General features: G+C 43.6%; 3 protein-coding genes across 4 annotated transcripts in view; 2 read left to right on the top strand and 1 right to left on the bottom strand.

Annotated features, from left to right (window-relative positions):
- Rad17 (RAD17 checkpoint clamp loader component) overlaps positions 1-7117 on the bottom strand; it is a 32175-nt gene extending 25058 nt beyond the window's left edge. Inside the window, exons 1-4 of the mRNA XM_059276225.1 lie at positions 6820-7117; positions 5550-5653; positions 1737-1994; positions 251-334 (exon numbers count right to left, since the gene is read on the bottom strand). Coding sequence (XP_059132208.1) covers positions 251-334; positions 1737-1994; positions 5550-5591 — 384 coding nt within the window. The 5' untranslated portion in view covers positions 5592-5653; positions 6820-7117. The remainder of the gene's footprint in view (positions 1-250; positions 335-1736; positions 1995-5549; positions 5654-6819) is intronic.
- Positions 7118-7212: 95 nt separating this feature from the next.
- On the top strand, positions 7213-22153 carry Ak6 (adenylate kinase 6). The gene is made up of 5 exons (XM_059276228.1): positions 7213-7334; positions 9329-9421; positions 19410-19468; positions 19579-19724; positions 21532-22153. The coding sequence occupies exons 1-5, from the start codon at positions 7307-7309 to the stop codon at positions 21722-21724; spliced, it is 519 nt and encodes a 172-aa protein (XP_059132211.1). The 5' UTR covers positions 7213-7306; the 3' UTR covers positions 21725-22153.
- Positions 7312-11367, top strand: Taf9 (TATA-box binding protein associated factor 9). 2 transcript variants are annotated; one of them, XM_059276227.1, is made up of 3 exons: positions 7312-7334; positions 9329-9421; positions 10337-11367. In XM_059276227.1, the coding sequence occupies exon 3, from the start codon at positions 10354-10356 to the stop codon at positions 11146-11148; it is 795 nt and encodes a 264-aa protein (XP_059132210.1). In that variant the 5' UTR covers positions 7312-7334; positions 9329-9421; positions 10337-10353; the 3' UTR covers positions 11149-11367. The 2 variants fall into 2 exon arrangements, with proteins under 2 accessions (XP_059132210.1, XP_059132209.1); XM_059276226.1 differs by lacking the exon at positions 7312-7334 and adding an exon at positions 7643-7664.
- Positions 22154-22679: the final 526 nt, after the last annotated feature.

Below are 22679 nucleotides of genomic sequence, written 5' to 3'. Positions count from 1 at the left end.
TAAATTCAAGGCCACGCTAGGTTACACAATCAGTTCCAGAGAAGCCTGGGCTACATAGTGAGCCTATCTTTAATCCCAGCATTCTGAGGACGGGGGCAGTCAGATTTCTATTAGCGTGAGGCCAACCTGGCCAGCCAGGGCTACATAGTGAGACTCTGTCTCAAGAAAGAGGAAGAAAAAAAGATTAACATCCTATAAGTCAGAGAACACATAATGCTAAATATTTTTAATGCATTTCTTACTAATTTACCTGTTTTGGCTTCATTTCTATGACTTCAGCTTTTAACCAGGCTTCAACCTCTTCAATTTTCTTCTTATGCACAGCAAGTTCATGCTAAGATAAAAATTTGAGATTAAAAACATTTTAAAACATTTTAAACCTGTCAGCACCTTTTAATATGAACATTCTAGTGAACAAAAAGCTGCAAACGGGAGCTGAAGAGACGGCTCATCAGTTAGAAGCACTCGCTGCTCTTCCAGAGGACCTGGGTTGATTCCCAGCACAACATGGGGATTTACATCCATCTTTCATTCCAGTTCCAAGGGATCTGATACTTTCCACCTCTATGTGAACCAGGCACACTAGCGGTGCACATACATACACGTAGGCAAAACACACATATAAAATTAAAAAATGAATAAATTAAAAAGTAGTTGCAAAACAGTGATGTGCTGTTATAACAACAGGGCCCTTTGATTATACTTAAATTTTTATTTTTTTTTACATTTATTTGTTTTCTTGGGGGGAGGCTGCCAACAACTTGCAGAAGTCTGTTCTCTCCTTTTAACATGTGCTTGCCTGTACCCGTCTCAGCCTTCTCATCAGCTCATTCTTTTATATTACTCATTTTATATGTATGGGTGTCTTGCCCACATCTGTATATTAATGTATTATACCTGGTACACTCAGAGGGTATCAAATCCCCTGGAACTGGACTTACAGATGGTTGTGAGCTATCCTGTGGGTGCCTGGAATGAAATCTGGGTCCTCTGGAAGAACACGAAGAATAGCCAGTGCTTTTAACTGCTGAACCATCTTTTTCCAGATGCTCAATTTTTACGCTATTATGGAAAAAAACCTACCTTCATGCCAATACACTGTATGGCAATTTTTAAAATTTTTTAATGTCTGTTATATTATTCAGCATTATATTCTGCGGGGGCGGGGGGGGGGGGGCAGAGAAGGGTACCCCATTTGTAAATTCTAGTCTGGGGTTAAAGACAGAGAAAAGGTGGTATAACTACAGAATAACTGGGTAGTATCACAGCCTTTAAACATTAAAATACATATTTTTCTTCTACTTAATTTTACCTTTTTTTTTTTTTTTTTTTTTTGGTGACTGGGTCCCTCTTTATAGCCCTGGCTTTTTCCTGGAGCTTGCTGTGTAGACAAGGCTGGCCTTGAACTCACTAGGTCTGCCAGCCTCATGAGGTAATGAGATTAAAGCAACAGCAAGCTAAAAAATTCTTATGAGGCAGGGTGGTAGTGGCGCACACCTTTAACCCCCGCACTCAGAGGCAGAGGCAGGAGGATCTCCGTGAGTTCGAGGCCAGCCTGGGCTACAGAGCGAGTTCCAAGAAAAGCACCAAAGCTACACAGAGAAACCCTGTCTCGAAAAAACCAAAAAAGAAAAAAAAAAATTCTTACGAATAAAACTGAAACCATCTTTCTCTGCTATCCACGCTCATCCATCCTAAAACGACAAAGGCATTTTTGTATGATCTCCAATGTGTACCTGAGTTTCTGGTTTATATTTATCCACCCACGGCTCATTGTCAGACAGATATTCTTTTGAAGTTTCTACACCATAAGTCTGTTCTAAAGGAGACAGCTTTCCTCTTTTTCTAGCCGGCAATCTGTTACTTTCTAATGTGGAGGACAGACTTTTCCTTCTGTGACTGGAATTACTCAGAGCTAATGATGAAGCAGTGATAGTAGTGATGGCAGTTGTCGCTGAAAAATCATCGAACGATGGATCTACCCAGTCTGTTACCTGCAAAGAAAGGAGACTACAATTACTACAATCTTTATACCTAGTCCCTATGCAACTGAACTACTTTAGAAATGTGATTATAACCCTGCAAGTCCTACAAACGGTCTATCTCCCTGTCAGCATTCTTTGAAACAGGGTCCTGCTCAAGCTGACCCAGAAGGCACATTGCAGCCAAGGACAGCCTTGCACTGGAGCTGCTCCTGTCTCAGCCTCTCACCGACTAGAATTACAGGCATGCTGCTACCACACTCAGCACTTCTTCAGCTTCTGCTTGCTTGCTTCTTCTTCTTCTTTTTTTTTTTTTTTGGAGACAGGGTTTCTCTGGGTAGCTTTGGAGCCTGTCCTGGATCTCGCTCTCTAGACCAGGCTGGCCTCGAACTCACAGAGATCTGCCTGGCTCTGTCTCCCGAGCTGGGATTAAAGGTGTGTGCCACCACCGCCCGGCGCTTTTTCAGTTTTTAGAAAGTCTCAACCCCTTTATAAAAAGGCATGGTTATTTCCTTTGAAAAGACATCTGGAGAATAGGACTGCAGCTCCGTCAGCAGACTGCTTGCATAGCATGCAGAAGGCCCTGGGTTGGATTCCCAGCAAGCCTTCCATGAACCTGTTGATCACGCCAAGAGGTAGAGGTACGAGAATTAGAAGTTTAAAGTCTGGGCTGGAGAGGTGGCTCAGTGGTTAAGAGCAATGACTGCTCTTCCAGAGGACCCGGGTTCAGTTCACAGCACTCACATAACAACTTTGTAACTCCAAGATCTGACACCTTCACACAGACTTACATGCAAGTAAAATAAAAATAAATAAATTACTAAAAAAAGGTTTAAGGTCGTCCTCTGACAAACACAAGTTGGAGGCCAGCTTGAGATACATGAAACCTTGTGCATTTTTGTTTTGTTTTTTTAGTTTGTTTGTTTGTTTTTTGGTTTCTTTGAGACAGGGTTTCTCTGTGTAGTTTTGGTGCCTGTCTTGGATCTCGCTGTGTAGACCAGGCTGGCCTCCAACTCACAGAGATCTGTCTGGCTCTGCCTTCCGAGTGCTGGGATTAAAGGCGTGCGCCACCACTGCCCGGCTGCTTTCTTCTTTTTTTAATTTTTTTTATTTTTGGTTTTCCCACACAGGATTTTCTGTGTAGCCCTGGCTGTCCCAGAACTCACTCTGTAGACAAAGCTGGCCTTGAAATCACAGAGATCTTCCTGCCTCTGCCTCCTGAGTGCTGAGGAGGAACTGTATTAAGCCCATATTAGTCTTAAGACTTTGTAAAGATAAAGGTAAGGAATCCTAATGCTGTACCTGGTACTTATAACTGCACTGTACTTCTTTTCAGTGCATGAATCAGTCAACATTTTAATAAGGAAGACAGGCTCTCTCGTGGGAGGTGGTATCTTTTTCACAGAAACATCTAGAAAGAATATTGCAACAGCAGAACAGTCCATGCATCCTAGTCCATATTTTCTGGGCTATAGAAAGTCCTAACCTTGCTTGGCGGTGGTGGCACACGCCTGCAATCCCAGCACTCGGGAGGCAGAGCCAGGTGGATCTCCATGAGTTCAAGGCCAGCCTGGTCTACAGAGCAAGATCCAGGACAGGCACCAAAAACTACACAGAGAAACCCTGTCTCGGGGGAAAAAAAACAAAAACAAAAAGAAAGTGCTAACCTCCCCATGTTTCCTTCTTTTACTTCCTTTTCTTAAAAAACCTTTGTAAAAGCTGGGCAAAGTGGCATACACCTTTGATCCCAGCATTCAGGAAGTGGAGGCAGGAGGATTTCGGTGAGTTTGAGGCCAGCCTAGTCTATAGATGAGTTCCAGGACAGCTAGGGCTGTTACACAGTGAAACCCTGTCTTGAAGAGAAAAAAAAAAAAAGGTTAAATTGAGCAATTTTAGCCAAAAATAACAGTACTAAGAAGGTTTTTCAGACAATGAAAATTTTTAAAATGTCGAGTATGGTCACACAAACTTCTCAGTACAGCTTTGGAGAGATAGAGACAAGAGGATGGCAGCAAGTTTGAAGATAGGATAGATAAGGATCTATCTCAAAAACTCAAAACCAAACAAATGAAAGTTTTAAAAATGGATTTTCTTAATACTCTATTATAAATCTAGAAAAAAAATCTAACTTGTCACCTGACTTTTGAAATTTCCTGCCTGAATAATGAGGAAGAACCACGGTCATATTTTCTTCAAAGGTGCTCTGCTTGGGTCAGGGACACTGTTGAGCAAGTAGCATGCTCGCCTGGCATCACTAGGCCCTGGCTTCAGTCTTGACCCCTAAGATGGAGAGTGATAAACAAAGGAGGGACTTAATTACAGTTGTGAACTCTTTGTTAGATAACGCTCTTCTTAAAGACAAAGTTCAAAACTGGAGGTGGAAACAAGGCTTCTGGGGAAAATGAGGGCTGATAACTGCTTTATCAATGCTAATTTACACTTCACTCTTGTCAGGTCAGGAAGATTATCACAAGAAGAAAAACAAGGTTGTGGAGAAAAAAAATGCAGTCATAACCAGCTGATTCACTTTTTTCTTTGCCGAAGAGACTGGCAATGTTACTATAATTTTTTTCTTTCTTCTGTATTTAAAAGTACATGAAAACAGGTTTATACTAAACTTTCTGATAAGAATATTGATTTGTATGTTATTTATACATTTTGTAGTTTTATTTCTTTTTTTGTTTTTGTAGACAAGGTTTCTCTGTGTAGCGCTGGCGCCAGTCCTGGAACTTGCTCTGTAGAACTCAGAGACCCACCTGCCTCTGCCTCCCGAGTGCTGGGGTTAAAGGTGTGTGCTGCCACTGCCTGACTATAGTTTTCTTTCTTAATTCCATCTACCATGAGAAAGAAAAACAGCAAAGTTACATCATTTACTGGAAATCATCAAATAATTGGAGCCACCCTTAGGGAACAGCTCCCAGCTGCCCCTCGTATGCCACCATTTGGACTCCTCTCACACACCGAACTTCAGGACTTCTAAGAGGTAGAGCCTGTGGCTAAGCTAACCAATTACCACACACATTTCTCTCTCTTCTATTCAAGAGTGCTACTCTTTGTAACCTGGACTACAAATGCTTTTTCAAAACTGGGCATCATGGCTCAAGCCTTTAGTCCCAGCAACTCCGGGAAACAGAGGCCAGCCTGATCTACAGAGTGAGTTAGTTCCAAGACAGCCAGGTCTACACAGAGAAACTCTGTTTGAAAAAAACAAAAAATAAAATAAACAAAAAACTTTTTTTTGAAGGCTTTTTCAGAATTAAGGTTCTGGCTGGGCGGTTGTGGCGCAGGCCTTTAATCCCAGCACTCGGAAGGCAGAGCCAGACGGATCTCTGTGAGTTGGAGGCCAGCCTGGGCTACCAAGTGAGTTCCAGGAAAGGCACAAAGCAACCTTGTCTTGAAAAACTAAAAAAAAAAGAATTAAGGTTCTGGTTGTTTTGCAGCTTATTACCAGACTCTAGATCACTAATTACAACAGACATTGGACCATCACTAGTCACTGAGACCAAACATAACCTTTTGTCATTGTCTTTAGGCAATTACTACAAGGCCATTTTATGTATATCATACCTTTGTGGAAGATACCTTTGGTCTAAGGAAAGTTTCTGACATTATAAACTTTAATAGTTCCCATCAGTAGCATACAATTTGGAGTACAATGAAGTATAATCCACCTGGGGAAAAAGAATAAAAACATCTCAAATTAGGAAAAACTGTAAATACAGGATTATAGTAATCAGTATTTAAATGTGCAATCAGCCACATAATAGGGGCTCAAGAACTAATGAAAAAAAAAAAAAGAGTAAATATGTTAAAATCCTAAAGTAAATTTTAGTTTAAATGATTACAATTTTATCTGATAATCAATCTGTGGTGGTATAAGTTTTTCACATAAACTCAATGATGAAATAGAAAACCACATATTTATTAACTTAACTTTTGTTATAAAGAAAAGCTAATCCCATTATGAGCAGTTTTAAAGCTGAAATTCTTTCTTTTTTTTTTTGTTAAGTTTTTTGAGACAGGGTTTCTCTGTGAAACGGTCCTGGCTGCGCTGGAACTCACTCTGTAGACCAGGCTGGCCTTGAACTCACAGAGCTCTACCTGCCTCTGCCTCCTGGGTGCTGGGATTAAAGGTGTGCAGCACCACCGCCCGGCTCATGCTGGAATTCTTATTTCAAATCAAGCTGCAGAGTACGGTGGATTTACAAAAATACAATGAATTTGGGTTCATTACTCACTTTGGATAAACCTGTATATTGGATGGTGCACCGGTCTATTTTAGGGTTGTAGGCACACACAAGCCCACACACTTAAAATTTTTTCCACCTAATAAAACAAATCCTCTCCCCTTATATCATTTAGGATTAGAGCCTGACGTTTCAAAAGGGAACAAGAACATCTACTTAAAAATTTACGCGTGTCTAAATAAACGATACTCAATGATGTTACTGGTCTGGACTCTTGGAAAACAAGACTGACAATCTCCTCCTTCAATAAACAGACAACTGTCCCAGATGGTACCAGGCTCGTAAAATAGGCTGGACATAAACAAGACCTTCAGGACTATCCCTAGCCGGTCGGTCCCCCTCCACCTCACACATTGCACAGGGGACACGAAGCACACACATCAGTCCTAGGCAATTCCGCAACCGTCAGCGAGCAGAACTGACACCTCACATCACCGTGGCTCCAGACCAGGGCTCCTCCTACACCCACATCCTACACCAGTCCCTACGGGAGGGCGGGTCGGGAGGACAGCCCAGGTAGGCGTGAAGACGAAGCTGGCCTCACGCCTCTAGGACATTGATAAACATAGCCGAAGCCGCGGCCGCCTTACTGTCTCGGAGCCGCGTCCCCTCGTGGGCGGAACGAAGTGAAGGAGTCCAAGATCTACTCCCTTTTGCGGAAGGGTAGCGGCCCAGCCCTCCCAGCTCCGCCGCAGGCTTCCAGGAGGACCCGCCTCCCGGGGACCTTCCTGACCCGCGGCGCTTCGGCGACGCAGCCGGAGGGGCGGGGCGGGCGGCCGAGCCAGTGGTGTAGGCGTCCAGCGTCCTGCCTGACCCAAAACGCAGGCCGGCGCGGTGTCCCCGCATCCAGCCTTCGATGGAAGCGTAGCACCGAAGGCCGCGGAGTCATTGGTGCGTGCCCACGGGGACCTGACGTGCGTCGGGAAGCACCGGCGCGGGGCCTCGAGGAGAGCGAGCCGCAGGCGCCCACGGCCGCCCGCCCGCCCGCCCGCCCTTTCCGGCTCCTCCCTGGAGAGCTCCGCGTCGGGCGGGCGCGTGAAGCCGAGGAAGCGCTGGCTGCCCCGGGGAGGGAGGACTATGAAGCTTCCGAACATCCTGCTCACCGGTTAGGGCGCGCGGCGGGGGCCGGGCCGGGCCGGACCGGGCCGGGGTGGCGGTGCCGAGTGGCTGGCAGGTCCCCGGGTTACGGGGAAGCGGGGGTCGCGGAGGGCTCGTCCTCGGGGCGCCTCCGGCCGCGCGGCGTGGCGTGTTGCGGTCGCGTCAGGACCCGGCGCTCGCGGCCGTTGCGGGGGAGGGGGCGAAGTCGGTTGGCCGGGCGCGCGGCGGCGGCGGCGAGCAGCAGCAGGAGGAGGAGGAGGAGGTGGAGGAGGAGGAGAGAGCGGCCGCCGGGTCGTGCTCCGCTGCCCCGCCAGGGACCCGGGTCTTTGCGAATCTGGTATTTCGCCTGGACAACGGGCTGCTGGTCCTCGGTCGGGCTTGGGCGTGGGGTTTTTCAATGGCCGTGCCGTTCTAGCCGATAGGAGAGAGATGATGGGGTAACGGTGGGTGCCTCCGTCCTTGGGCCTTCCGGGTCCTTATCTTCCCCCACCCCCTTCCCCGCTCCCCCGGCTTCTGAGAAACACTTCCCAAAAGATTTCGGTAGATGGTTTTGGATGTTGGTGAAGAGACGTGACCGATTAAGTGTTAAGTTTCGTTCGGTGGGTGTCAGCAGGCTTTGTTGTTGTGGTTTCGGTGGTGACAGTGGCCGCTCGTGCCGTGGACTGTTAAGATCTGGAGCTGACCGTGGGTGGAGGAGCCCTTCTGGATCTTCGAAGCTTTGGCTGGAAATATTAAGTTGTAGCATCTGATAGCATCGTAGGCCAGTCGTACAAAAATTGAATGGGTGTAGATGCCGTTCCTTTGTGCAAAAAGAAATTAAGAATGCTGTTTGTGGAAGCGGAGCTTTTGTTAGTTAATGAATCATAAGCAGGCTTTAGTCTTTAAGAGTCCTTAGGAGGAACGTTTTACGGTATCTGATTTGCATGGACAGACAGTGTCTTGGGGTTTCTTTAAGACATTGAAGCCAGTAGGCTACAGAGTGAGACTCTGGTGATGTAGCTCAGTTCGTAGGTATGATCCCTGGGTTGGATCTCCACGACTACATAAACTGGATAGCGTAATTTATGTTTGTTATCCCAGGAAACTAAGGAAGATTAGAAGTTAAAGGCCAGCCGGGCGGTGGTGGCGCACGCCTTTAATCCCAGCACTCGGGAGGCAGAGGCAGGCGGATCTCTGTGAGTTCGAAGCCAGCCTGGGCTACAGAGAGAGAGAGATCCAGGACAGGCACCAAAACTACACAGAAAAACCCTGCCTCGAAAAAAACAAAAAATAAAAAAATAAAATAAAAAAAGAGAAAAGCAAAGGGCTGTATAGGATGTCAGCGCTGTATGTGTGGATATATGCAATGTGTGTATGTGTGCACATAGTTAAATCCATACCAAGCAGTATATTATATCCCTTAGATAGACACAAACACATAGAAAGTTAAGTAAGAAACCAGTTTGCAGTAGTTCCTTCTGGGGAAGTTTAAATTAGAGTTTGGGGTGAGTAGTCGTTATGAGATATCTCATACTACTTAAATTTTTTCCATTAAAGCAATAAATGATGGTAGTTTATTTGAGGTGCTTTATTTTATGCTGGTTAGTTTCATGTTGTTGGCAGACAGAATTGGCATCAACATTGCTGAAATCCTACCCCTGATAATTAGGATACAGAGACTGACACCCAGTTATTTCTGGAGAGTTTTTTGTTGGGTTTAGTTTGGTTTGGTTTTGAGACAAGGTCTCTCTGTATCCTTGGCTGTCTGAAACTCACCATGTAGATCAGGCTGGTCTTGAACTGACAGATTCATCTGCCTCTGCCCTCTGAGTGCTGGGATTAAAGGCATACACCACCACCACGCCAGGCTTTCTGGGGGGATTTTTATTAGATCATGGTATATATTCATATATGATTGCTAATTAAGAAAAGTTTTGTATCAGTTAGGAACCTTCGGGGCCGACCATGCCTGACATCTGATAAGTAGTATTTGACAGTATTTTTCTGTGGCTTCTTTTACAGGTACACCAGGGGTTGGAAAAACCACACTAGGCAAAGAACTTGCATCAAGATCAGGACTGAAGTACATTAATGTGGGGGATTTAGCTCAGGAAGGTAAGAGACTCTGTGATGTTGGATTCTTGTTGTTAAGTCAGGTAGTGGCATGTCAGTACTAAGTTAACTAAGTGGGGCCAGGCGGTGGTGGCGCACGCCTTTAATCCCAGCACTCGGGAGGCAGAGCCAGGAGGATCTCTGTGAGTTCGAGGCCAGCCTGGGCTACCAAGCGAGTTCCAGGAAAGGCGCAAAGCTACACAGAGAAACCCTGTCTCGAAAAAGAAAAAAAAAAAAAAAAGTTAACTAAGTGTTGCTAGAGGGTCCAGGAAGCAGAAGACCCTGGGAGTAAGCAAGTCGTGTTCTGCTGGGGACGCAAGAAATAAAAAGCACTGCATGCTTAGTACTATCGCATAGTTATTTTGGACATTTTCCCTTTCCCTAACCCAAAATAACTAGCAATGTTTGTGAACAATAATAATTGGGACAGCTTCTGTGAGGAGATTGGATAGAAAAGGGCTGAATATGAAGAGGAGGGAAAATGCTGTGGGTGATTTTTAAACATGTGTGGACAGTATATTGATCTCTGAGGAAGGACAGATTATTGTGAACTCAAGCAGTAGGATATTAATTCTATCATGTTATTTAATCAGTCACTTTAACATGATAGTTGCATGTCCAGGCTCACTGCAGATAGTCTAAAGTAGTGTTTTTACTGATTTTACCCTGTTTTCCCCTAATCTTTTATTACTTAATTTATTTGTGTCATCTTTTTATATTCCACGTTCAGAGAAGGAACTCTGTTTTTAAGCAAAGGGAAGTTTAAGTATGCTTAAAGTAAAAAGATTGGTGTTTTACATTTTAAATATATTTTTGAAAATTTTAACACATTTGAAAATTTTAAATTCCTAACAGTTGCTGCTAAAGTAACTATTTCGGTTTGATCTAATTTCCCTATTTTTTTTAAATGACCTAAAGTCTGATCACCGGATATCATGGAGTCTGGCAAGATGGCTTCTCCCAAGAGCATGCCGAAAGATGCACAGATGATGGCCCAAATCCTGAAGGATATGGGGATTACAGAATATGAGCCAAGAGTTATAAATCAGATGTTGGAGTTTGCCTTCCGATATGTGACCACAATTCTAGATGATGCTAAAATATATTCAAGCCATGCTAAGAAGGCGACTGTTGATGCAGATGATGTGCGATTGGCCATCCAGTGCCGGGCCGACCAGTCGTTCACTTCTCCTCCCCCGAGAGATTTTTTATTAGATATTGCAAGACAAAGAAATCAAACCCCTTTGCCATTGATCAAGCCATATTCAGGTCCTAGATTGCCACCCGATAGATATTGTTTAACTGCCCCAAACTATAGGCTTAAGTCTTTACAAAAAAAGGCATCTACTCCTGCAGGAAGAATAACAGTTCCACGGTTAAGTGTTGGTTCAGTTTCTAGCAGACCAAGTACTCCCACACTAGGCACACCAACTCCACAAACCATGTCTGTCTCAACTAAAGTAGGCACTCCAATGTCCCTCACAGGACAGAGGTTTACAGTGCAGATGCCTGCTTCTCAGTCCCCTGCCGTGAAAGCTTCAATTCCTGCAACATCAACAGTTCAGAATGTTCTGATCAATCCATCATTAATTGGGTCCAAAAACATCCTTATTACTACTAATATGGTATCACAAAATACAGCCAATGAGTCAGCAAATGCCCTGAAAAGAAAGCGTGAAGATGACGATGATGACGATGACGATGATGACGATGACTATGATAATTTGTAATCTAGCCTGGATGCATGTAACATGTGTACTTGGTCTTGAATCCATTGTACTAAAATGAAACAAGCATGTTGGATGTTCTAAATCTGTATTTTAGAAAATGGTATTTAATAAGTACACATACTATGCTTTTCAATTGAAATGTTCAGTTTTAATAGAACTAGTAATGGTTTTTCATCAACCCTTATGCATAAAAAATAAAATTGTCATTTATCAATTTGATTTTTGGTACTTCGGCAGTTATGTTTTCACAAGCAATTTTCTCCTCATCTTAAAGTTGTTACAGCCTTTGATATTACATCTGCTGTGCTACCTTCTTCTAATGTTTTCTGGTGTTTAATTATTTTGAGGCACAGTCTCTCTGTAGAGCAGGCTGTCCTGGAACTATGTTGCCTAGGCTGGCTTTGAATTTACAGAGTTCTTCCTGCCTCTGCCTCCCAAGTACTGGGATTAAAGGTATGTACCAACATACCCGGCCAGATAGTTATTTTAGAGTCTCTTGTGTATAAGTCACTTTTAGGGTATTTTCTCATATTTATGTAACCATGACACCTACTTTGGAAAGACTACTTAGTCAAGATTTCTTCATATAACTAAATTATATTTATTTCATTTTTATGCTTAGATTTAAGTATCTCAGTGGCCTATTTTCTCAGTTCTTTTTTTTTTTTTTTAAATAGTATTCCTTTGGTCGTATTTGGTTGTACTTAAAACTCTTGGCATTTCTCAGTTTCTACCTCATTTTTTTTTCCAATTTTTTTTATGTATATGGGTGTTTTGCTTGTATGTAAGTGCACCACACATGTGCCTGGTGCCCATGGAGGCCTGAAGAGGGCTTCAGATACCCTGTGACTGGAGGTACAGATGGTTGTAGGACACAGGTGGGTGCTGGGAATTGAACCTGGGTCCTCTGGAAGAGTAGCCACTGATCCATCTCTCTAGACCCCTACCTTACCTTAAAGTTTAAAAATTTTCCCCTAACTCTGGCTCAAATGAATTCACCTAACTAAGCTCAGTAGTATGAGAGTGTAAGAATGCTTATATTATCCAGTGTTCCCTCAGATAACTCTCCACTTGATGTTCTTTCATATACAATTGTTTCAATGTTATTAGCATTCCTAATTTTCCTACCCCCAGTTTATTAGCCTTTAGCCTGATAAAGGCTAACTCCAGGGTGCACATAGGTCTGGGACTGGCAGAATAATACCAGGCATTGAACTCATTTCATGTAGAACAGGTCCTTACATACATGCTAAGCATGCACTGTACCACAGAGCTACTCGCTCCACAGTTAGAATCTTGGTTTTACTCTTAACTCAGGAGTTGGCAAGCTCCTGCTGTACATGTCCCTGAGCTAAGGAATATAGCTGTTATACATAACTGTCTAAACTTCCAAATTGGCGTATTTAAGAGCAGGCCCTGCAATCATCCTTGATTCTTCTTACCACCTCCTGGTTCTGACTTCCCACACATAAACATATACTCTGCACAGGCCTTCTTGGTCTCTTAACTTCTCATAGTTTCTCTGGGAGAAAAAAAAAAACAAACAAAAAACCTGTGTAGTACTCCTTTCCCATCTCCCTGGCCACTGATGCTGTGCCTAGAATTTTTTTTAGCATTACTTACTTTGTATATTTGCAATGGTGTGAGTTTGCCATGGCACACATGGAGGTCAGGACTTTCGGGAGTCAGTTCTCACCTTCCACCATGTGTGCCCTGGGGATCAAACTCAAATGGTGAGGTAGCAAGTGCCTTTACTTGTTGAGCCATTTCTCTGGCCCTTGTGATTTGTTTTGTTTGGAACAAGGTCTCATGCAGCTTGGGCTGGCCTGGTACTTAGTCAATAGCCAAGGATCGTCTGTTCTGCCTGTACTTCCTTAGTGCAATTATAAATGTGCACCCCCACAACTGGTTTATTTGGTGCTGAAGATCAAACTCAGGGTTGGTGCATGCCATGTAAGTATCCACCACCTGAGATCCCAGCCTCACCTGTGAGAAATCTCAATCTCTAATATCTCTCACTTCTCTTTTGATACTATTCATGGAAGTTAGAAAAGGATGAGAAATAGCTGGGCGGTGATGGCGCACACCTTTAGTCCCAGCACTTGAGAGGCAGAGGCAGGTGGATCTCTGTGAGTTCGAGGCCAGCCTGGTCTACAGAGCAAGTTCTGGGACAGTCAGAGTTACACAGAGAAACCCTGTCTTGAAAAACAAAACAATGCCGGGCGGTGGTGGCGCACGCCTTTAATCCCAGCACTTGGGAGGCAGAGGCAGGCGGATCTCTGTGAGTTCGAGGCCAGCCTGGGCTACCAAGTGAGTTCCAGGAAAGGCGCAAAGCTATACAGAGAAACCCTGTCTTGAAAAACCAAAAAAAAAAAAAAAAAAAAAAAAAAAAAAAAAAAAGAAAAACAAAACAACATCATGTGTATGAACAACTATAGAATCAGCTTCCTCTTAATGTTCTAAACTATACATTTTCTTCTTTTGAAATTTGGAGCAAACTTTAAAACCCATCTCTACTGTCACAACTCTCGGTACAGTACAGGCTGTGGTCAGTGATTACCAAGAATTCTGAAGTCTCTTCATAAAGGATCCCTGCTGCTTCCAGATTTGGCTCCAATTCACTATTTACCCAGAAAACAATGATTTTTTAAAATGAGATGTAAATCACCATATTTCATGTCTAATATACTTTAAGATTTTCTTTCCTTGATCTAAACTCTTTATGCAGTCTTAATGGCTGTTTTGATCTGACTTCAACTTACTTAGACCCTTAAAACTATTTTCTAATTGTTGTTAAAGGCTCACCCTCCCTCCTGTGGTCCCTAGGCTCTCGGTCTTTGATTATCTTGCTTACTTTGGTTAAAATGGTCTCCTCAGTTCTCTCTACCGTTTCTCCAGCTGACTACTTCAAATCTCTGCTTAGAAAGTACTTCCTCTAGGAGCTGGAGAGATAGCTCAGTAGGAAAGAGCTCTTAGTTTGCAAGCACACGGTAAAAAGCAGGGCAATGCTGCGTGTGCCTGTAACCTCAGTGATGGTGAGTGGAGACAGCTAGATCATGGGAGCTTGCTGGCCAGCCAGCCTATTCCAAACAGTGAGCTTCATTTAGTGAGAAGCCCTGTCTTGGGTTGGTAAGGCCAATAGCAATAGAGGAAGGCACCCAGTGTCCTGCTCTAAACGCTGCAAAGGTACACACACACACACCTACATTCGTATGCATGCAACACACACACACACACACACACACTACTGAGCCTCCCCTAGCAACACAAGCCCATTTCCAGACTTTTACCTGTCATCTCCAGTTTATTATAAATTCTTTGGGGGAAGAGACTGTATTTGTCTTTATATATTCCATTCACTAGTGTGTCATTATTTAATCTCTTCAATCACTAGTACATGCTGTGTGATAAAAGTATTTTGGAAATGAGTATTTGAAAGTTTATATTACACTTGTTACATTAAAATATGTTGACATGATTGAAAATATCCTTCATCAGCCTGGTGATGATGGAGCATTTAATCTCAGTAATTAAGGCAGAGGCAGACGGAACTGAGCTACACAGAAAAACGCTGTCTTGAAAGATACATACATACATACATACTCACTCTTTATTTTGGAATGAAGATGGCTCCGAGGTAATCACATGTGTGAAGGCTCCCATGTGCTTTGATTCCCTACATATTCTCCTACCATATCATATACATACACAGTAATAAAAAATTAAAACCTTCATTTCCGCATCAAAGGAGGCCAGAGAGATGGCTCAGCAGTCAAGAGCAGCGACTCATCTTCAAGAGATGCAGGTTTGATTTCCAATACCCACACACAGCTCAAACTGTAACTCCACTTCCAGGGGATCCATCACCTTCTTCTGGCCTCTGGACACCATGGATGCATGTAGTTCACAGACACACAGAGATAAAGCATACATATACATCCTATAAATCTTCAAAGAAAACCTTTAAAACAATCATCACAACTCCAGGCGGTGGTGATGCACGCCTTTAATCCCAGCACTCGGGAAGCAGAGGCAGGCGGATCTCTGAGTTTGAGGCCAGCCTGGTTTACAGAGCAAGATCCAGGACAGGCACCAAAGCTACACAGAGAAACCTTGTCTGGAAAAACAAAAACAAAAAACAAAATCACAGTAAACAAGTTTCTAATTCTAAAGGTTTTTTTGGTACATCTATTTTAGACAGCATGTGTGTGTGTGTGTGTGTGTATAATTGGGGGTGGGGGGGCGGTGTCAAGACAGGGTTTCTTTGTGTAGCTTTGGAGCCTTTCCTGGAACTTGTTTTGTAGACCAGGCTGGCCTAGAAATCATAGAGATCCCACCTGCCTCTGACTCCCAAGTGCTGGGATTAAAGGTGTGCACCACCACTGCCCCAGCCAAGCATATAATTTTAAAATTTAAAAAAAAAAATGTTTGTGGGTGTTTTGCCTGCACCATTGTGTGTACCTGATGCCCTGGAATCCAGGAGAGGGCCTTGGATAGAGGTAAAGTGAATTGGAAGATAGGGTTTCTGCTTATCAAATTTGTCTTGTTTATAGTCCCAAAGTTAGAGAACCCACATCCTAGAAATATACACTGTATCTGACCCTGCCAATTCTTCTGGATGGTGCTTGCTTTGTGCCATAGCAGAAAACTAATCAGGTAAAAATAAATAACAACTATGAAACAGCATTGCTTCTATACTACATGGGATGGAAGAGTGTTTGGTGATTAATTTGGATAATAGGCAAGATGCTTAAGAGACCCTAGAGAACATTGTCCTGGATTCGTTTGGGTAACTGTCCACTCTTACCATCAGAACTGAGAGCTCAGTGTCTCCATGCAGTACAACATGAACTAGATGAAAAAGGATGTCAGGGTTTCAGCAGGAGAAGTCGACTAAGAATGTTAGCTTCCGTAAGGAAACTACAGTGAGAGGGGACTGTGACAGAATACCATCTACCATCCTTGTGTGCTTATAGACGATGCAAAGTTAATTCCTGCTCAACTTCAGCCTCTTAAATTCCATTTGTTCTAATTTGAGTCTGAAATGTCCCCCACCGGCTCACGTATTTGTGAATTTGTTTGAGACGAGGTCTCACTATGTAGCCCTGGCTAGCCTAGAACTTGCTAATAGACCAGGCTAGCCTCAAACTCAGAGCCTCTTGTCTCTGCCTCCTGAGTGCTGGAATTGAAGGTGTGTGTCACCATACCCTGCTGTTTTAGATCAAAAACAGTACTAAAGATTTATTTTTCATTATTTTTAATTATGTGTATATGTGTGTGAGTGTGTACATGTGAGTGCAGGTACCCCCAGAGACCAGAGGTATTGGATCCCCTGCAGTTGGAGTTGCAGGCAGTTGGAAGCTGCCCCATGTAGATGCTGGAAACAATTCTGGTCCTCTGCAGAAGGACATTCTTAACCACAATGCCTTCTCTTCAGCCCCATGGTGACACTGGGGTTTATGAAACTTTCAGGAGGTATGGCCTGGCTGGCAGAGGTACAGGGGCTATCCCTGGTGGTTATTGTCTCCCCTCTACTTCCTGTTCGGTCACCATGTCAAACAGTGGCAGCTGCAGACTCCCACCACCTCGGCCTGGAGCAGCTCTGTCATACCTTCTCTGCCATGAGGGCTGACATCTCCTGAAAGCGTGACCTTTGCTCCTGCTGGGGGGGATTTTGTCACAGTGAGGAGAAAGGTGACCGCTGCCTAGGGAACAGGAATTAAGTAGTTCCTAAGTATGACATCCATCCCTTTGCTGCCGCAGCCCGTGACCTTGGATGCTTGTCTACGTGGTCAAGGATGCCCTGTCTTCACAGCAGCTTTCGTTATTTTAAGCTTATTGACAGCACTTGGTGTGGGTTTATGGGTTAGTTCATATGGTTGTTTTGTTTTGAGACCGGGTCTCTTCTGTCCCAGGCTGGCCTATAACTTGCTGTTAGCCAAGAATGACCTTGAACTCCTGGTTATCCTGAGTGCTTGGATTTTAGACATGTGATACCACACCTGGTTTATTTATTGCTGGCACTCAAACCCAGGGCTTCCTGTGTGATAGGCAAGCCCTCTGCCAACTAAGTTATTCCCACTCAGTTTTTTTTTTCTTTCCAGTTTTATGTCTATAAGTTTTTTGCCTATATGTATGTATGTGTACCATGGGTATGTCTGGTGCCCACAGAGGCCAGAAGAGGGCGTCAGAACCCTGGCAACCAGCATTACAGACAGTTGTGAGTCACCATGTGAGCTCTGGGAACTGAAACCAGGTCTTCTGAAAGACCAGCAAGTGCCTTTAACTGATGAGCCATCTCTCAAGCCTCTGACTTTTAAAATAAAACAGAGATTGAACTCAGGGCCTTGTGAATGTTAAGTAAGTGCTCTACCACTAAGCTGCAGCCACAAGTCCAAGACTATCTAGTTTTTTGAGAGGAATGGCTTTTGGAGATTCTGAGAAATAAAGATATCAACTCCTCTTCCCCAGTCCTTATGAAAATGTGAGATCAGGGAAGGGGGATTCCCTGCCTGAAGCAAGAACCTGAGATTGCTTAGAGTAAGTTTACATTCTTTTTGTTTTTTGTTTTTTGAGACAAGGTTTCTCTGTGTAGCTCTAGCTGTCCTAGAACCTGCTTTGTCGACCAGGCTGGCCTCAAACTCAGAGATTCACCTGCCTCTACCTCCCAAGTGCTGGGATTAAAGGTGTGTGCCACCTCAGCAGCAAGTTTATATTCTTGACCTTAATCTGGAACCCAATCTTAGTTTAGTTTGGCTTGTTTGGTTTTTTTTTTTTTTTTTTTAATTGTTTTTTTTTTTTTTTTTTTTGAGGCAGGGTCTCTCTACGTAGTCCCGGATGTCCTGGAACTCACTATGTAGACTGGGCTGGCCTCGAATTCACAGAGATCTACCCACCTCTACCTCCAGCATGCTGGGATTGGAGCCCAATCTTACTGTGTGTGAGAGTGTCAGTCCATGTATTCTCTTTTCCTACCAATCAAAAACAAAACAAAATGTTATTTCTTCCACTAATAGCCTCACAAACTCTGATATTGGCTGTCCCCTCCCCCTCTTTAAAGTTATTTCAACTTTGATGTTTGAAATTTTCAGATAAAGGCTGGAAAGATAGCCTGGACATTAAGAATGCACACTGCTTTTACAAAGAACCCAAGTTCAGAGCAGCACATTGGGTGGTTCACAACGGTCTGTGACTCCAGTTCTGTGGAGATCCAGTGGCCCTGGCCTCTGCGGGCACCCGCACTCAGGCACATAACTAGACACAGGTGTACACATAATTAAAAATAAATCTTGTAGCCAGGTGTGGTGGCTAAGGCCTTTAATTCCAACTTTGGTGAGGTGGAAGGCAGATGGATTTCTGTGAGTTCAAGGCCAGCCAGATATATATAGTGCGACCCTGTCTTAGAGGGGAGGAGTCGTAGAAAGTAAACCTTTTATTAAAAAAAAATTATAGCTGCTGGTGGTGGTGGCAGTGCACGCCTTTAATCCCAGTACTTGAGAGGCAGAGGCAGGAAGATCTCTGGTTAGAGGCCAGCCTGGGCTACCAAGTGAGTTCCAGGAAAGGTGCAAAGCTACACAGAGAAACCCTGTCTCGAAAAACCAAAAAAGAAAAAAAGAAAAAAAAAAAAAGAGCATTCTGCTCTTGTGGAGGAGCAGAGTTCAGTTCCTGGCACTTACCTTGTGGTGTACAGCCAGCATCCTGTAACACAGGTTTCATGGGTTCCACACTTCTGGCCTCCTCAGGAATCTGCACTTACAGACACACACATAATTAAAAATAAAATCTTAATTTTTGTTTGTGTATTTTATGTATCCAAATGCTTTGTCTACACACCAGAAGCGGTCATTGGACCTCATTATAGATGGTTGTAAGCCACCATGTGGTTGCTGGGATTTGAACTCAGGACCCATTAGAAGAGTAGAGCAGCTAGTGCTGGGCATGGTGGTACATGCCTGTAATCCTAGAGGTTGAAATCAGATGATTCCTAGTTCAAGGTCAAGGTGGGCTGCATGGTGAGACCCTGACTCAAGAGCACAAAGCAAACAAACCCAGGTTTCCTTCTAGATAAGTTTCTGGTTTGTCAGCATTGCTTTCTATGTCTGCGACCATGTCGTAGCTATTGTACGTGTCTCAGCTGTTGGAACGGTGCCCTCTCTTGCATCTGAACGAATCAATGATGTGTTTCCTCAAATCTAAAATTAACTGAAAATCAGTGAAAGCTGCTTGGGACATATTAACAAGCTGATGTAAATCTCTCGTAGGGCAGTTATATGATGGCTACGATGAAGAATACAGTTGTCCGATTTTAGATGAAGATAGGGTAAGTATTGACTGAACAGAGGAGTATGCATCTGTTGAACTTCTTGGGAAAGTTCATTGCTGTTTTCTTAGGGCCATTCGTCCTTTTTATTTGTTGTGTGTTTATTGCAGGTCGTTGATGAGTTAGAGAATCAGATGAGAGAAGGTGGTGTTATTGTTGATTACCATGGCTGTGATTTCTTTCCAGAACGCTGGTTTCATATAGTGTTTGTGTTGAGAACAGATAACAGTATACTGTACAAAAGACTTGAAACAAGGTAAGGAAAAGAAAAAAGTGATTCTGCTTTTGTTTGGTGCTGTTTTTTTTAGACAGGGTTTCTTTGTGTAACAGCCCTGGCTGTTCACTTTATAGACCAGGCTGGCCTCGAACTTATAGAGATCCCCCTGCCTCTGCCTCCTGAGTGCTGGGATTCTTATTTTGTTCTCAAAGCAAATAAACTTGTATTCAGTCAGGTTCATGAGGTTGGCTGACACTACCATGAGAAGACTTTGTGTTTGAAAAGTAGCTGCTTTATTTGTTCTCTATAAAGTAAACCTGTATGATGGTTATTCTGAACCGAAGACGTTTGTAAAACACAGGTAAAGTATTCTGAGTGACAGAATGTCTCAACTGAACTTTTTTTCTTTTTTGTTTGTTTTTTGGCTTTATTTTTAATATTTAATGTGTGTGTGTGTGTGTGTGTGTGTGTGTGTGTGTGTGTGTGTATGCGTGTATGCACCACGTTCACGAAGGAGCCCATAGAGGTCAGACCTCTGAACCTGTGTCTTCTGCAAGAGCAAGGAGTGCTCTTGACCACTGCGCCATCTCTCCAGCCTGTATTTTCTTAGTTCTGGGATACACCCTGTGAAGTCTGCTTTCCAGCCTCCACTGCTTAAGGTTCCCTGGGACTGCTAGAATCCTGACTCTTTTTGCTCCAGCTGAGCTGGCTCACAAGTGGATGGCTTCAGAAAAGTCACTTGTACATGACATCTCCAGCATCATAGCCCTTCCCTGTACAAGGTCTTCTGCTAAAGTGGCCCATTCCTGTTTAGTAGAGTTCATGGCCACATCTTCAAAGATCACTGATTCCTGAAGTTTGGATGTTAAGGAGACACTGTTAATCCTACAGACTCCAATAAAGACCACTGACCCAAATTATGGCCAGATTAAAGCAAGCTTGATTCATGTACACATCAAGGTGGGGTTCATGAGACCATCAAGCCAATTTCCCATACTCCTGTGTAGGGCAAAACTGCAAATGTGGTTACAGAAGTGAGAACAGGCAGTTAGGATTTTACAAAGCAGCTAAGGGAAACCTTCCTGGAGCAGTTGTTACAAAACTGTTTTATGATTGGGGGTGGGGCGCAGCCCAGCTCTGAGAAACAGAAACTCAAATTAAAGTAAACAAATACTTAACTTAGCTACAGGTTCAAATGGCTTCCAGGAACAAAATGGAGTTGGGCTGGTTCTCCAGCTGCTATCATCAAATCTCTTTTATTGCTATCAAAGGCTCCGAATGACCTTGGTTGCTTTTCAGCAGTGGAGGGCATGATGCCATGTAGTGGTCCTCTGGCCCCTTAGCTTTTTAACTGGCTTAGTTGGTTAATTTACATACTGCCTAAATATTATATAAATTACTTTTATTACCTTTGGGATTGGTAAAATACAGATAACATTTTTATGATGAATTAGCCTAGTATGGTAGTCCATGTTTTCCTCTGTGTTTACTATCTATCTGTCTTATCATAAATTCTTGCTATGGATCCTTTTATTTGTCTCTTAGCCAAGAATCTGGTTTGGGGTAGGTCCTTGTTGGTTGGCCAATTGATTGGTAATTATTTGAGCAGCTAATAAATTAGCAAGGGATTCAGATAAACCCAAATGTTAGTCTCATAATTCTTGGTTTAGCCCTCATGTCCAAGAAGTCTGTCATACAGTGGCTAGTCTGTTTTCTCTAGGCAAAGAGAGCATGAGACGTGTTTTGTGTAATTTCTGATGTATTCACAACGTGTCCAGTTTCCAGCTTGTTCCCAAAGCTATATATAGTTAATACTGTTCTGTTGGCTTCACCTCTCTGCTTCCAGGGGTTACAGCGAGAAGAAGCTACAAGACAACATTCAGTGTGAGATTTTCCAAGTTCTCTATGAGGAAGCCAGAGCCTCTTACCGAGAAGAAATTGTGCATCAGCTGCCCAGTAATGAACCCGAGCAGCTGGAGGATAACATCAACCAAATCTCCAAATGGATTGAGCAGTGGGTCAAAGATCATAACCCTTGAATTAGAGACTGGCCAGCCAGGCGTGGTTGGTGCACACCTTTAATCCTAGATCTTGGGAGGCAGAAGCTGGTCTACATAGTGAGTTCTAGGCCAGCCAGGGCTGTGTAGGAAGACTCTGTCTCAAAAGAAAAAAAAGCCTGGCCACAGTATAGCCGCCCCTGTTGATATCACTCAGTCCACCTAACAGAAATGCCCAGGGATCAGCAGAAGAAGACTATGTTGCAGCTCTAGGTGCTGCCTGGATTTCTTTTTCTCCATGAGAAAGCTCACCAACAATCCCAAATACTAATATAAATTATTTTATTAAGGATTGAACCTAAAAATTGTCATCAAATTCAGTGGACAATAAATCTGGTCAATGGGGACATATTTTTTAAATTTACTAAAATGTAGGTGATCTCTTAAAATAAAAATGGAAAACTAAAGATACAGAGTATTGCTTTTTTATTTATAAAATTAGAGGGGGCTGATAAAATGGCTGACTAAATGAAAAACTTGTCACCATGGCTGAGGACATGAGTTTAATGTCTGAGACTCACATGAAAAGGAGAGAACCAACTCAGACTGTCGTCAGATTCCCACATGCACACTGTGGCGTGTGCACTCACATGCGGCTGGGGAGATGGCTCAGTGATAAAGTGCTCACTGTGCAGGGGGGAGGCCTGGAGTCCTGCCGGTCAACAGCACTGGGGCAGAGACAGTCCCCGGGACAGGCCGACTGACTAGACCAGCCGGAATCGGCAAGAGGCTACTTCAGTTAAACAGTGACCAAGGAAGACAACTTTGGACTTCACATGTATGTGCCAAGGGCACCCACACACATACATAAAATGTGGACTGGTAATTGTGGGGAGCCGAGGAAGATCCAGGTGAATGGAGTCTGTACACCACTGATACGGACACAGCCTTGTCCTGGGCTCCATAGCCTCAGACCATAGGAAAGCCGTCTCCCCAG

The sequence above is a fragment of the Peromyscus eremicus genome, chromosome 11, assembly GCF_949786415.1.
Source record: "Peromyscus eremicus chromosome 11, PerEre_H2_v1, whole genome shotgun sequence".
Lineage (NCBI taxonomy): Eukaryota > Metazoa > Chordata > Mammalia > Rodentia > Cricetidae > Peromyscus > Peromyscus eremicus.
Note: the sequence above shows the minus strand (reverse complement) of the source record. Positions and strands in the feature narration are given on the sequence as shown.